Below are 14337 nucleotides of genomic sequence, written 5' to 3'. Positions count from 1 at the left end.
TTCTTCTTTTTCTGTGTCATACCAGTAGTAAAATGTAAAACACTGCCCCCATGCAGTTCTCCAAGGCTGAGGGTATTTCAGGTTCTCCAGCTCCATGGACTGAACTCCAGCTTGGTGGCAATATAGGCTTGACAAACCTCAAAAAGCCAAAATGAGTAAAAAATAGCAGATGAAGAGAGTTCATTCATAATTCTGGCAGCCTCTCGTTTGCACCCTTTCAAAACAAGTGCAAAGCCCTTGGTGAGTTTTTCCTGTCAGTGACTGAAATTGTGCCCCAGGAGTCTGAGGGGAGCTCAGTGTGGTGCTCTGAATCCTCTCCCAGCTGCTGGTTTTAGTAATAGTAAGAGCTGGGTTTTAGGTTTAGGATTTGTGTGCTTTATGAAATTTCCATTTGTTGGGGCTTTCCTCAGCAAGAAAATAATCAACTGTGGCATGGAATCGACATGCCACAGATTTCTGTAAAATGAGGAAAGGATGTGCAGTTGAAAGACCTTGGAGCATGTGGGTTTGTTTTCTCAGTGGCTGGACGGGTTGGCAGAGGTGGATGTGGTACCCTGGTCATGCCTTCACAACCCATGGATTTCAGCACTCCAGTGTCAGCAGAACTTTGTCTGTTTAAAAGCAAGAATTCCATGTTGTGATGCCCAGTGCAGTGTAGCTATTTTGTTCCCCTGCCCAGTCTCCCTAGGGATTAAAGGAAGGAAGAAATAGTGACCTGAGTAACACTACACACAGCAGGCAGTTGCTGAAAGAGGTATAAATCTCCTTCCTTCAGTGTCAAAGGGAAGAAGCCAGGATGACAAGAGTTTCTTTGAAACTCAGTGGTGTGCTTGTATGTTCTGTAACTTGAAGAGGAATGGGTACTAACAGTCTTGATTGTATGGTATGACAGTGTATCTTACACAGTCTGTATTAAAATCTTTTGTCTAGACAGGGATGAATTCTTGGGGGATGAAATATATCCTGTTTTCAACGTGGACAGAAACAGCCTGCAAATTTAAATGTTTCAGGAAAAAAGTATTTCTATGGTCATTTCTGTGAGTAAAATAAATTGGTGCTGATTCAAAATAGCACAGGTGGGGTTACTTTGTGTAACTGAGACCACCTAAGACTCAGCTGGTCTCAATTAAAAGTTGTATTGTGTTGATCTTGTATGCCAAGCTCAGAATCCAGAACTGGAATCTAGGATGGCGCTAAACATGCCTTGCAGTTTAACATCCAGCAAGGTTTACACAGGTTTATCTACTGACCTCTTTCTGAAGCTGAAGCAGCACCTGTTGCACGGGTAAGAATTTCAGAATAAGAAGTGGATTTTCAAAAGGATTTGGGACTGGTGTCTTGTTTTATGGAAGCGTATCTGGGAATATGCTTTCTGCTAGTTTAACAGCTAAGCTTCTGACCACATATGGGGAGAAAAAATATTCAGTGAATTTAGACTATAAAAAAATATGGATTTTATTTTTTTTGCAGGTACAAGCTACATAATGAAGGTCAGTTGACCTCACTAACAGCAAATAAAAAATGGTTGTAGTGTGTGTAGATCTCCTCCTGTATCCAAACTATTCCATATTCCTAGAGAATTCAAGGGAGAGTTCCTAGAAATGCAACTAAAGGCACTTTAAAGTGTTTGTCATATGCACTTATAATAAGCCACTAAACAGTTGTCAGGGTTGTTTTCCATGATAAACTCAAGTTACTGAGACCTGTTAACAATACGGATTTAATTTGACACACACATGGAGATGATGAGGCAGCAGACATCAGAGCAGGGGATCAGTTTTGTCCAGTGTGTGTTTCTTTCCCTCCACATAACCTTTTATGACTGGTATACATTTTTGTCTTTCCCTCCACATAACCTTTTATGACTGGTTCACATTTTTGGGGGTGTCCTGGGGGGATATGTGGCCACACCTTGGTGCCCCCATGGTGCTCCTGCTCAGTCAGAGCTGTGCTCTGCGTGGCACTCCGTGCTTTGGGAGATGACCCTATGCAGCTATGGCACCAGTTAGTTGTGTTGACACAGGTGTGTGTCCTCTCTGCTCTGGGGATACTGGGAGAGCTTATTACAGCAGGACAGGCACGTTCCAAGGGTCACCCGAGGTGACACAGCACTGGCTCATCAGTGGCATGTGCTGGGAAAGCACAGCCCGGCTTTTGAGGGCCAGGGGTGTTACAGGTTTAGAGGGAACTGCTCTGCGTGTTCTGTTCTAGGACTGTATTATAATAATGGTGGTATTTACAGAAAAGAAACCCAGCTTTCTATAAATTGTTACCTTTGTCCTCATATCACAGCCTTGGAATTCACAGCATACCAAAAAACACAGGGAAAAGTTGGTTCGCCCCCCACCCCCCATGTTTATAAACTCTAGGACAGATGTGCAGAACACATGAGAAAATAAAGGTCAATCCCTGCAAAGAGTAGGTCTGTGTTAAGCATGACACCTGCAGTATTTCTGTGCTGAGCATGACACCTGCAGTATTTCTGTGCTGAGCATGACACCTGCAGTATTTTTGTGCTGAGTGTGACACCTGCAGTACTTCTGTGTTAAACATGACACCTGCAGTATTTGTGTTAAACTTGACACCTGCAATATTTCTCTCTCACACCAATTCTCCACAGGACTGTGCACACCAGTGACGTGGATCAGAATGTTTCAGTAGCAAAGAAAGTGTCATTATAAGAGAATTAACTAACAAATTCAGCTACAGCCAGCACTCTAAGGAACCAGCTTTAGAGCATGGCCATTGCATTGACAACTTGCTGGTTTGATATCTGAGGCTGTTACTGAAGTCACAGACTCAATACAGAACCAAACAATTCAGGATTTGGCTCCTGCGGATCAAAAATATGCATCTGCTGACGTTAGAATTAACGAGCCAAGCAAAAAGAAAGGGGTGTTTCTTTGTTTAATTTACAACAATTAAATAAAATCCAGGATCTAAATGTTCCCTTGGGAAGGTACAGTTGCAACTACATTGTTTACACTTAATTGCAAGCACTGAAAAAGTTATTTGCACTTCTCCAACACTGAAAATTTTGGTTTTAATTCTTAATCTTCCAGACAGTTATGCTGCAGAGCTTACTAACTCAAGCAATTTAAAGTGCATGCATTTCTGGAAGGATGGACAGTTGTAAGGATAAGAGGAAGAGAGTTAAGCACCGTTTGTTTAATGAAGGGTACATTAGGTCGTATCTTGTGTAAAAGCAGACTGTACATCACTGTAGAACAGGATACATAATTTCTTAAAACTTGATTTTGTTTCTGATAATATATCACAACAAGGTACATGCATAAAATAACAACAAAAGATATTAATTGCAAAGTTTACTTTAATTAAACCTTTTTAATGATACACAGTACAATGTATCCACTACGTTGCTAAAATTCACAACAAAAGCAGGTTTCATATGTTTAAAAATACTTTTCATAATAAATTCATAAATAGATGAAGGTAAAGTATAAAAAATTACCGTAGTATGCAAGCTTGGTCCCTTGTCTCCTCATATTCCAAATGATCTAGACAGTATTGTGATAAGAAAGTTTCAAAGCAAAATAGTTACTGATGATTAGAAATGTACAGCTGGCATCTCTTGAAGGAACCTTGAAAAACAGCAACACATTTGTGCTAGAAAATGCAGAATCATTTTAACACTGTTATCATCCAAACCCCTCAGATAATTTTGGAATGCAGTGAATGAATTCAATATGAATTAGAGATTTTCACCTTCTCCCCAACAGGTGTGTGAGCCAGCCTGGCTGGAATGCTCCCTGTCTCTGGAGTTGTGGGCTTTGTACCTGTTAGGTCACAGAGTGAGGCACAGAAGAGGGAAAAGCTGGTTGACAGCACTGAGCATATCTGACTGTCAGAAATAACTTCTCCTTACAGACTTAGAAAATAGAAATCTTTAAAAACACTTACAAATAACTAAATTCACTTTCTGCTCAGTAGATGTCTGTATCTACTTTATGTCTGGCAGGCAGGACAGGGTCTGGTCTCAGCCCTTGGCCTCCCCAGGTTTGGGAATGGTATGTGTGTGTCACACCATTCCAACACAGCTCTGGGGAATCCCTGATCCTACACCACCAAACCCTATTTGCAAAGTTATTCTCCTCAGCAATATTATCATTCTCTCAAGAAAACATATATAGCATTTTATTTTGTCAAGTATCAAACTACTTTTCACACCTAGAATAATCTATTTTAATATCATTTATAAAGGGGAAAAATGCTTCCTTATGCACAGCATTTAGGGAATGAACATGACAAATGCAGAATAATCAGGATGCTCTGCCTTTCACGTTAATGTTTTTTTTCTTTGATTCCCTTTAGTGCAAAACCACTTCCATAAAAGTTCTGTGATTTTCTTGCAATGGTACCAAGATGCTTTTGAAGACGTTGACAGGCATCTGTCTGCAGCTTTAATGTCTCTGAAAATGCAGCTCTTGGCTCACTTTTAAAAAATACCTTCAAGTTGTCAAGACAAGTTTGCATGCTGTGTTCAGAGGACAGCCTTCCATACCCTTGATTTCACATACGATAGTGTAGGTACCCAAAATCACTCCCTCACATCTTCAGAGGAATCCATATTGCTCAGAGCATTTATTGCAGAAGGAAAGGGTGTTGATCATCACATGTTCCACATCCCAGTGCAGTGTAAAGGTGGTTACTAGGAGATTGGCTTTTGGAGATACACAGATTACGTGGGGCAGGAGCCTTAAAAAGGACAGTTTCTAAGGAAATACAGTCTTCTCTTTGAAGTTTTCCTCTGCTGTTATCTGGAGAATATAATCTTTGTGCGGTAACCTTTTTTTATTGATTGAACAATTAGAAGTTAAAACTGCTAGCTTGCCACAATTTTGGTCTCTAAGATAAAATTTACAGCAATGTGGATCTTTTTTATCTAGCTGTAGGGGGGAAACTGAGGTTTAAACTCCTACAGAGTAGTTAATGCTAAGGTGTGTGTTTCATATGTTCTTATGAAAGCTTAAATGCTTCATGACAGGAAGGTTAATCCTCATTATTCTGTTAAATTTGAGGTTGAGAAAAAGCACAATGAGTGTCAGCAGTTCACTTGGATAATCAAAAAATGTCCTCCAAAAGAAACATGAAAAGTGACTTTTTAATGATAAAGAAAGCCTCAAGAAATTTTTATTAAGGTACAATCTTGGATCTTCTAAAGGTTTTCAAATGGTGTCCTAGGGGAGAGAGACATTTTTTAACCTCATAATGGAAGGACTAGGTCCTAAATACAACTTTAAGCCAATTTAACAGCTCTCCAAGTGTTAAACTCTGTTGTTACCATACACTTAACTAGTTCTTAGCAGACCACTCTTCTTCAGTACAGAAAGCAGTCAAATTTCAGTGGTACAAAAAGCAAAGAGGAAAACCTGTAACTCCTTAAGTAGTGTTTTATTTTACCTTTGGGAAGGAAAGTATCTCCTTTGAACTGAGTAAGCACTGATTACACCTAACACATTTCCTCAGACTAAATAGAAAATCTTCTCTGACTGTTACTCAGGCTTCACTTTCCTCATTCTTGTGAAGTTCTCCTGTTCCCTTGTCTTCCATGGCCACTGACTCACATGGAAAAACAAGTCTGTTTTCAGTGATGCCTAAAGTTACTTATGTAATACAGGGAACTGCCTTTATCAGCATTCAAGTAATAGAAACCCTTGTTAAAAAAGACAGTGAAAAAACCCCTGCAACCCTTTTATGCTTCAAAGGATTATTTTTAAAGTGCATTTTAACATGTTTCAGTCACCCTAAAAAATGATGAAATTTGTCATACTAAGATCAGGACAGGAGAGTGTTCTGGCTATTTTTATCTAAACTCTGGCAACAATTCCATGGAGAGCAACTATATATTTGGGTTGGTTTGATTCTGTAACCCTGCTCTTTTCCAAGTAAACTAAACTGAAATGAAAAAGAAGATGCAGAGGGCTAACCTTGTGCTGGAAACCAGAACATTCAGCTGTGGAATAGTTGGAGTTTTTCCTAAAGTACGCAGCGGAGATTGCAATGAAATGCTTCCATCTGAGATTTTTTGCTCCATAACCCAGTTCAATAATCTAATGTTACCTGGCCAGTAAAAACAAGATACCCAGGAGGCTGCTTCTCTAACTAAAATCACAGTGGGATGATCAGCACTACTACAGACAGTACAAAAATCAAACTGAGACAGCATTTCCCAAATCTATGAATCCCTTCTTACAGCATGGAAAAGAACTGTCAAATCTAAGAACAGCCCCATCATCAAGGACTCTGCTCTGTGACTCTTAAAGTCACTATACTTCATATAACTCTAGTAAAATATTAATCTATATTAACAACCTGGCATCTTTTATTGCCTAATTTGTAAATACGAATGCCTTTTAGTTGGTAAAACAATCTAGTATCATTTGAGCAAGGAAAATTAAGTGGTTAGGGTGATTAGCCCAAACTTTGGGATTCGTTTCCTTTCAGTTCCAAGAACCATCATTCTGTGAGAATGCCTGACAGGGGTTAGACTGAGGACTCCCCATCGCTGGAAGGTACCAGAGGGAGAGGAACTTTATTTTTCAGGTTCACAAAGCATGTATTATGCTCACTTCATTTTCCTCCAGCACACTGTTTGCCCAAAATAATAGGGTAAACTTCAGTGGTCTGTTAATATATAAATGTTTTGGCAGCAGGATAGGTAAAGAGAAACCACTTCTATTGAGGAAATAACATATTAATTCATCTTGATTTAAAGAGACTTTCATTGTACCATTGAGTAAAACAATCCCACAAAGAGAAACTAATGATATTTTACCTCCCAGTTCCCTCAGGACTGGTGTGAGACAGCAGAAGACATTCAAATGGTTCCCTGGCTGGGACTGAGATGAACAGAGTGTAAATCTCAGTGGGCCAATGGATCCTGGGGCAAACCGAGGGAAGGCTTTAATGGTATTTAGGGAGTTACTGTGTGGGAGGATCAACACTGTGAGGTACCACTGCAGCAATGCAGGTATATTGCAGCTCTGTTCTTCAAATCAGTATGAGTTTTAAAGGCCAAGAAAGAAAATGAGCAAGAGCTCCACTTTGGTGAAGTTCTTGGAAATCTATTAGCAGTATTAGCTGGGCTTCATTCAGTTTGCAATGTTACCTACCAAAACAACCTGCTTTCCACTCCAGTGAGAGGGATAAAATCATTAGGACATTTTCTCTGATCTTAAGTATTTTCAATTTTTTTCAAATTTTGCTTTGCAAAGCCAACGTTAGCAGGTTTCTGGGCTGACATTGATTTGGATTGTATTTACAAAATTCTAAATATTTGTACAAGTTCCATCCGTGATGATGGATTGGATGAGTAACTGGAGATGAAATTTGCTTAAAACAAAATCAATACAAAGGGTAACAAAGCCCACGCTCCTGGGAGCCATTGTGCTGATGATTTCATTTCAGTATTTGCCTCTGCATTCCACTCCCAAGTGTTACAAGGCAGGGATCAACGTCCCCTTCTGTGCTTTTGTAATATTTTTGCACTGCCAAAAATAAATGATAAATACTAATGCAAACACATGGTCAGCCAAGGAGATCTGCTTAAAAGCAATTACTGCACCATACTCTCGTTAATGTTCAACTGCCAGTAAACAGGTTTCTTGGCAAATGTTTATGCTGTGAACTCTGAACATGCACTACTGAATTATTCACTCGATGTACATCAGTGCACATTTGTAACCTAAGATCTGAAACTCAGGTTTTTACCCGTAAATCGCAGGTTTATAGCTACTCTCTTCTCTCAGGTACCCTTTTGGTTTCAATAGGATTAGTGGAACTAAACCAACACCACTGTCTTCTTAATGTTTGAATTACACAGCTGGGTGTGAGTTACAGGTTTAGGAAAGTCTTCAGCAGGGCAGTGAAAAGCTCTAAGTTACACTTACTGCTTATTTTGGTCAAGAAGCTCTCAGTCTAGTGAGTGTTGTGCTACTGCAATGGACAGAGAAAAGGTTTGGTTATCAAAATAAACCTGAACTACTCACAGCCTGAGCACCGTCACTCATAGCTGCCCCTAACTAAAAAATAAACCAGGCCTTCAGTCTATTTCTTTGTTCCCTTGTGCTCAGTTAGGAGGGCATGCAAACTTGGATTACACTTGTTACAACACAGAAGAGCCAAAAGATAAAACTGATAGCAAGCCAGAGTCTTAGTTTTCTACAGCAAAATGCAAACTAATCAGAATCGGTGCCTTCACTGGAAAACACAGCAAACAAGTCCCTGCTGCTGCATTGCACGTTTTGTGACTGAACCAGAATAACCTGCAGACAGAGCCTCAATCTTCAAGGGTAGTTTAAGAGATACACCCCGGTAAATTGTAAGGAGAAGCATAGTGCCTGGGCTAATTCTACTTATTTACTAAACAAACCTCCAAACTAAGAAAATGGATCAATAACTCCTTCTCTTCATCTACTGTAAAAACACAATCATTCACTGACTGCATTGGAAGCAGGATTTCAGTTCATTTTGCACCTTGTTCCAGTTTTCCATGAGTTACTATGTAAACTATGGATTTCAGTCTGAGTAGCAGCAATACTGTTCTTAAATGCGTGTGAATTTTTATCAGCATTAAATAATTTGGCACTAATCCTGCAAATAGTGGGAGGCTGAGCTTATCTGGGGGTCCATGTTCACACACACAGAACTGCAGGACTATGACCTACACACGTAAACTGTAATGTGTCATGACACAAAGTCAAATGCTTCTGAGTATTCTCTATCTCAGGACCATCTAACCAGGAGAAAGAGCACTCACCAGGACCGAGTTTCAGCTTGGACTGTCTTCACAGTTTCTCCTGAGAGTAGGATATAGGGAGTACAATAACAAATCCAGAGTTTGGACAATTCTCATTTTCAGTGCCTAGCCGGACAACTTATTGCCTGTTATCTTTGGATGTAGGAGAGATGGGAATGTCCTGGAAAACTATCAAAAAATACTACCAAATACTGCAGGTCAGCCTGCTCTTCCACATAAAATATTAGAATTGTGAAAACAATACCAATTGAGAAAGGTAAGGCCCTTTCACTCTCTTAAAACTGTAAAACCTGAAAACTAACACCTCAGATTATAAGCAAATAGGCTACAAAACATATGTTACTCCTCAATTATCTACCTCATAGTTTAAAAAAACAGAAAGACCAGAGAATGGTTAAATATTTTCTACAGGAAGATGAGTAGTATTAAAATTAGTATCCATTAGCCCTTTCCTAAGTCTTCCTAATTGTCATGACACTGGATATGTTGAATGGCTAAACTGGTGCAGCCCTAGTAGCAAAACAATTCAAGTCCTTTTTGATCAAGATTTTTCAAAAGAGACAAATGATGACTTGAAATGGGTGCTTTCTGAAAATGAGCTCCTTCATCTTATCACTTATCTTAGATCACTTGCCATCCCTGAACACCACTGCTTTACTGGCAGAGTTAAAAATCTTCCTGCTCCTGCTCCCTTTTTGTAAGGTGCCTGAGTGTAAACCCAGAGGATGCTGCCATCAGTACTTCAACTGCACCTACCACACCCTACAGAGCCAAATCTGAAAGAACTGAGTGTAGCTGGAGTATCAAATCAACTTTACTTAACAATGCAGACTTTTGATCAACAATGAAAGATTTTTCCTGATGAATGTTTTCATGAAATGAAAAGCAACTGGTAACTTGTGATAGGGAGAGGGAAACATTTGGGTTCAAAGTTTGGAGGGAATCACTCCAAAAGACGCTGGTTTCTCACAGCTAAGAAGTTGCAATGTATGCAGTTTACAGCTACTCTGAGCTCTTCTTTCCCATTATATGCCCATCTGGTATTTAAAGAGATGGTTTAAAAAACAAAACCAATACAAAAATCAAATCCACTTATGCCACTTAAGCAATGAACGCTCTGGTAACATAATGTCAAATGTATGACCAGAACTAACCCTGTAAATGACCATTAGGCACATGGCAAGAGGTTGTGGCTACAGTCAGCTCAAGGTTTCTCCAGTTCCTGTTTCCAGTGGTGCTGGTCTTGAACTGTTAAATGAAATTATGAGACCTGAGGGCAAAACCTCAGTGATACCCACTAGGAAAAAGGAGCTATCACTGTGCAAATAATAACAAATGAAATGCATCTACCCTCTCCTCAAGGCTGTATGGAAATAACTACCCTAGTCCAATCCTGCTTGACAGTAAGTCATGGTATTGCTCGGGCTGATTTTGCTTCTGTTAAAATGATAACTTAAAATCATCACGAAACCTGAGAGAAGGCTTCCCCACCTGGGCCTGTTCCACAGTAACTAGCAGTCTACGCCCTAGGACAAATACCTGCTATTTGGTCCTGTAATCAAAATGCTGGGGATTATGACACTTGAAATACCTTTATCAAAGACATCATCACTTTTTGGTCACTAGTGGAGTGCTGAGGATTTCAAGAGACACTGTCAAGATTGCTTTTTTCAAAAGGGACCTCCTTTGCCAACAGTCCCATGCTAAATGTTTCAGAACTTTGGCTTTGCATGTCTCTTCCCCAGCCACCTGTCTCCCCACCCCACATCACCAGTTCAAAGCTGTTTCTGCCATTTTTGTAACTCGTATGAAGGTTACAGAAAATAAAACAGTGGGGACAAATGTTAAGTAAGTTTTTCAGAGGGTTTGACTTTCAGGACTACCTCTCAAAAGTCCCTTTTTAAAAATAAGACACCAAAGCAAACAGGATTGTGTCTAACTTCTACAAAATTGCTGGTTTCACAGGAGGAGGAGAGTATGGCTACCATGCTACTCAGCATTAGGGTGAAGCACCATCTAAATTCCGGTAAAGTCAGGGATATCACCTAGCTCTTATCAGCAACCACACCCCCAGCCTTCCACAACGTCTTTGCTGTCCAGCTTGATGCTGTCAGTGTTCTTCTCACTGAACATGGGCCCGCCGTGCCTCATCATGAGCTCCGTGGCCATCTTCACAAACGCCTCCTCCACGTTGCTGGAGTCCTTCGCAGAGGTCTCGATGGCACAGATGATATTGTCATAGCGTTCAGCCAGGCTCTGAGCCTCTTCCAGCTGAACCTCTCGAAGGTCACTTAGGTCAGACTTGTTTCCTGGGAGGGAAGGAAACAACAGAGTAATTTATAAAGACTGTTTATGCCAGCGTGTAGCTGGAGCTTCTCTGGTTGCCCAGGGAAGCTGCGGGATTTCCAGTCATGGCGGTTTTCAAAATTTGACTGAAAAGGCCCTCACCAACCTGCCATTGGCCTCGCTCTGAGCAGGAGGTTGGAGCTGCATAATCTCATGAGCCCCTTCCAACCTCTTTTTCTGTGTGACTCATAGGACAGAAAAAGTAACTGAACAGTGGTGGCTGTAGACCTTAACAAAATTAAAATGGGCTAGAAATGAAAGCTGAAACCATCTTGTGAAAGCAGCAGCTGTCTGCTGGGCCCTAGGGAAATCAGAATAGTACTGCTGTTCCATTAGCAGGTCTAATGGACGTGGCCCCGAGAGCCACATCTGAGTCCGAAACATTGGGGCTGGGAAGCAGAACTTCCAGCAGAGAACTGACACACCTTGACTGCCCCAAAGGCCTTCCAAAATCTCCTGTCTGCTGAAGTGTGTGGGTGTTCCAGTGCTTGCTATGACAGAGCTTCTCTAGGCCCTGAAAACCTTGGGATCTTTATCATGAGAACATCTCCACAGCAGCTGTGCCTCAGAACCTGGAAATCTGGGAGATGCAGAGGATTCAAAGCTGGCTACTTCTTAATATAAGTTAATCAAAGCAAAACATTTCTGTTTGGATGAATCAGTGCTTTCTAATTAAAAAAACTGGTCATTTCCAATCAGATCTATTGCTTGCGTCTTAACTTCAACCAGAAATAAAACTTTTAACCACCCTAAACAAGTATTGCAAACAATTACATTGAGCAGTAGTAGGCTGCAGTGCTGGTGTGAACGCTTTCAACTCACCAATCAGTAACTGCACTATGTTGGAGCCGGCGTACTTCCTGACATCCTCGATCCAGCGAGGGATGGACAGGAAGGAGCCCCTCTTGCTGATGTCGTAGGCCAGGATGGCCCCGTTGGCGCTGCGATAGTAACTCTGCGTGATGGTGCGGAACCTCTCCTGGCCGGCCGTGTCCCAGATCTGCAGCTGGAGGAGACAGGGACAGTGAGACACGGGCCAGCCAGCTCTGCTGGACCCAGGGACAGCACCCCAGATCGCTCTCCTGTGTAAATAATGAATTCTGGCACCACATTGTTCTAGTCTTTTGTTCGTGATTGAAGGATGATGACAATATATGCTTGAGAACCGTGAAATAAACATACACATATGTAATACATGCTGAGAACTTAGCTGCTGAAAGGTTATATCTGTATCAGTTGGGACACACTGTGTTCCTGCAGTGAGCTTCTTCTGTGGTAGATTATGAAATTATCTCTTGTGTGTCCAGCCCTAGCCCTTTGTCACCTCCTCTAGCACAGTCAGCAGAACAAGATGTTCCCCCATAGCAAAGCTACTCCAGTTCATCTGCTGTGTCACTGAAACTACAGGTGGCTTTTCACTGGAATATCATCTGTGGCACTGCTGTGGGTTTGCCAGTTCTGCTACGGGGGCAGGAACAACTGGAGCAGGATGTGCTCACATCACCTGAGAGCACTGATGCTGTTTTAGAAGGAAATATGAGACAATTCAAAGAATATAGATAAAAGTGTATAAATGAAAAGCCAGCAATTCTAGGTTTCAGTAAGGTCAAAGATCGAGTCAGGCTAGTCACCTGTCCTTTTCCAGGTGGAAGAACAGACATTACACCAGGGCAGGAAGAAGAAATGCTTGGCTTATACACTTTTGTCCAAATCCAGCAGCGTAAGATTTATGAGTTTAGTATCAGGGTTTGAGTTCTCAGTACTAGATGTTCCAGAGGAAGAAGCCAAATAACTCAGAGTGGACAAACACAATACCCTGTTCATAGGGAAAATGTCTTTCTAAATCCTCTTGCTTTATAGGTTGTCTAATGTCCTGGAATATGATGGCTTATATTCCAGGATCTTTTAATCTGAAGTAACTGTGGATGTTCTCGTCTTCCATATAAATCTCTAATCCTTTTTGAATCTTTCAAAGCTCTTGTCTTCAACACATAGTAGCAATGAAACCAAAGAATTTCTTTTCATAGATTTTATATTTTCAGTCCCTCTGTTGTACTTTCACTTCTCTATCCCAAATGATAAATGAGAGACCACTGTTTGTCTTTTTGTGTCATTCCTTATACTCTGCATCTCTTCTTATGAGACAGAGCATAAGCAAGTACTTCTGGGGTTTTTAATCCTCCCAAAGTGTGGACTTGTTATTTATTGTTTCCCCTCTCTCTGAACCTCCTTATTTTAAAGAGCTGACACAATATAATGTGTCAGTGATATTTTACATCAAATAATATGGAATTATTTATTTTTTTATTTATTTATTTTGCACAATAGCATTTTCTTTCTATCTTCTGACTCCTGCATTTTTGAGCAGTAACTTTCCCTTTGGAAAAGGCTGTACTCATGAGATTTCATTTCCTGTGCTAACCAAGCATTTAGGTCCCAAATGATATATGTACAGATTAAAAGAAATCAATCCAATGAAAAAGGACTTCTCAGTTCTGGTAAGAGCTTTCTCAGAGAAGGGAAAGGGACTGTAATGGACTCAGAAAACCACAAAGTAATGATTATTAATGGAACAGATAATGATTCAGAGCAGTCAGCAGCAATTACTGGAGACAGGGAAGTTAAGGACAGGTTTATGTACAATCTCTGCACTCAAGTCTCCCCACTAGACCTTTGTGTCTGTTACATAGTTTTAAATCTCAATACTTGGTTAGGTCAAGCGCAAAACAAGGCTAATAATGATTACTCAACTCTTGGGAGAGGTCTGAGTGATTCTGTGCATACAGACAAGTTAGAAACTTTTTAAATTAAAAAATAAAATTGTTTGAGGTCACACTTTTCACATGGTATAAATGAAAGTGCAGAGTGACTCAGCAAGCCAATGCTGTATGCTGGATTTTGAAAACCTCTGTTTGAAAACCATGAGAATCACAGAATCACTGAGGTTGAGACAGATTTGGGAGGTGACAAAGCCAACTGCTTTTAAGTGGAGTCAAAACTTAGTTCTTTCAGACAGAATTGCTCCATGATTTTCCCAGGGACCAAAATGAATCTTACCAGCCATCCCAGAATTTTTTGCCCTTTCTGAAGATGAGTACAACATTTGTCTTTCTCTGGTCCTTCCCAATTTCTATAGTAGTGACAGAACAACCTCAAAATGTCACCAGGGAGATCTCACAGCACTGCCCTACACATTTAACTCAAACATTTGT

General features: G+C 40.6%; 1 protein-coding gene across 1 annotated transcript; it reads right to left on the bottom strand.

Annotated features, from left to right (window-relative positions):
• Nucleotides 1-3321: 3321 nt before the first annotated feature.
• RAB43 (RAB43, member RAS oncogene family) lies at nt 3322-13699 on the bottom strand. The gene is made up of 2 exons (XM_018086253.2): nt 11948-13699; nt 3322-11088 (listed from the first exon to the last, which is right to left on the bottom strand). The coding sequence occupies exons 1-2, from the start codon at nt 12309-12311 to the stop codon at nt 10835-10837; spliced, it is 618 nt and encodes a 205-aa protein (XP_017941742.2). The 5' UTR covers nt 12312-13699; the 3' UTR covers nt 3322-10834.
• Between the last annotated feature and the right edge of the window lie 638 nt (nt 13700-14337).

This window comes from Manacus vitellinus, unplaced genomic scaffold, assembly GCF_001715985.3.
Source record: "Manacus vitellinus isolate BGI_N305 unplaced genomic scaffold, ASM171598v3 scaffold_91_pilon, whole genome shotgun sequence".
Taxonomy (NCBI): Eukaryota; Metazoa; Chordata; class Aves; order Passeriformes; family Pipridae; genus Manacus; species Manacus vitellinus.
This window is presented reverse-complemented; position numbering and strand designations above follow the sequence as displayed.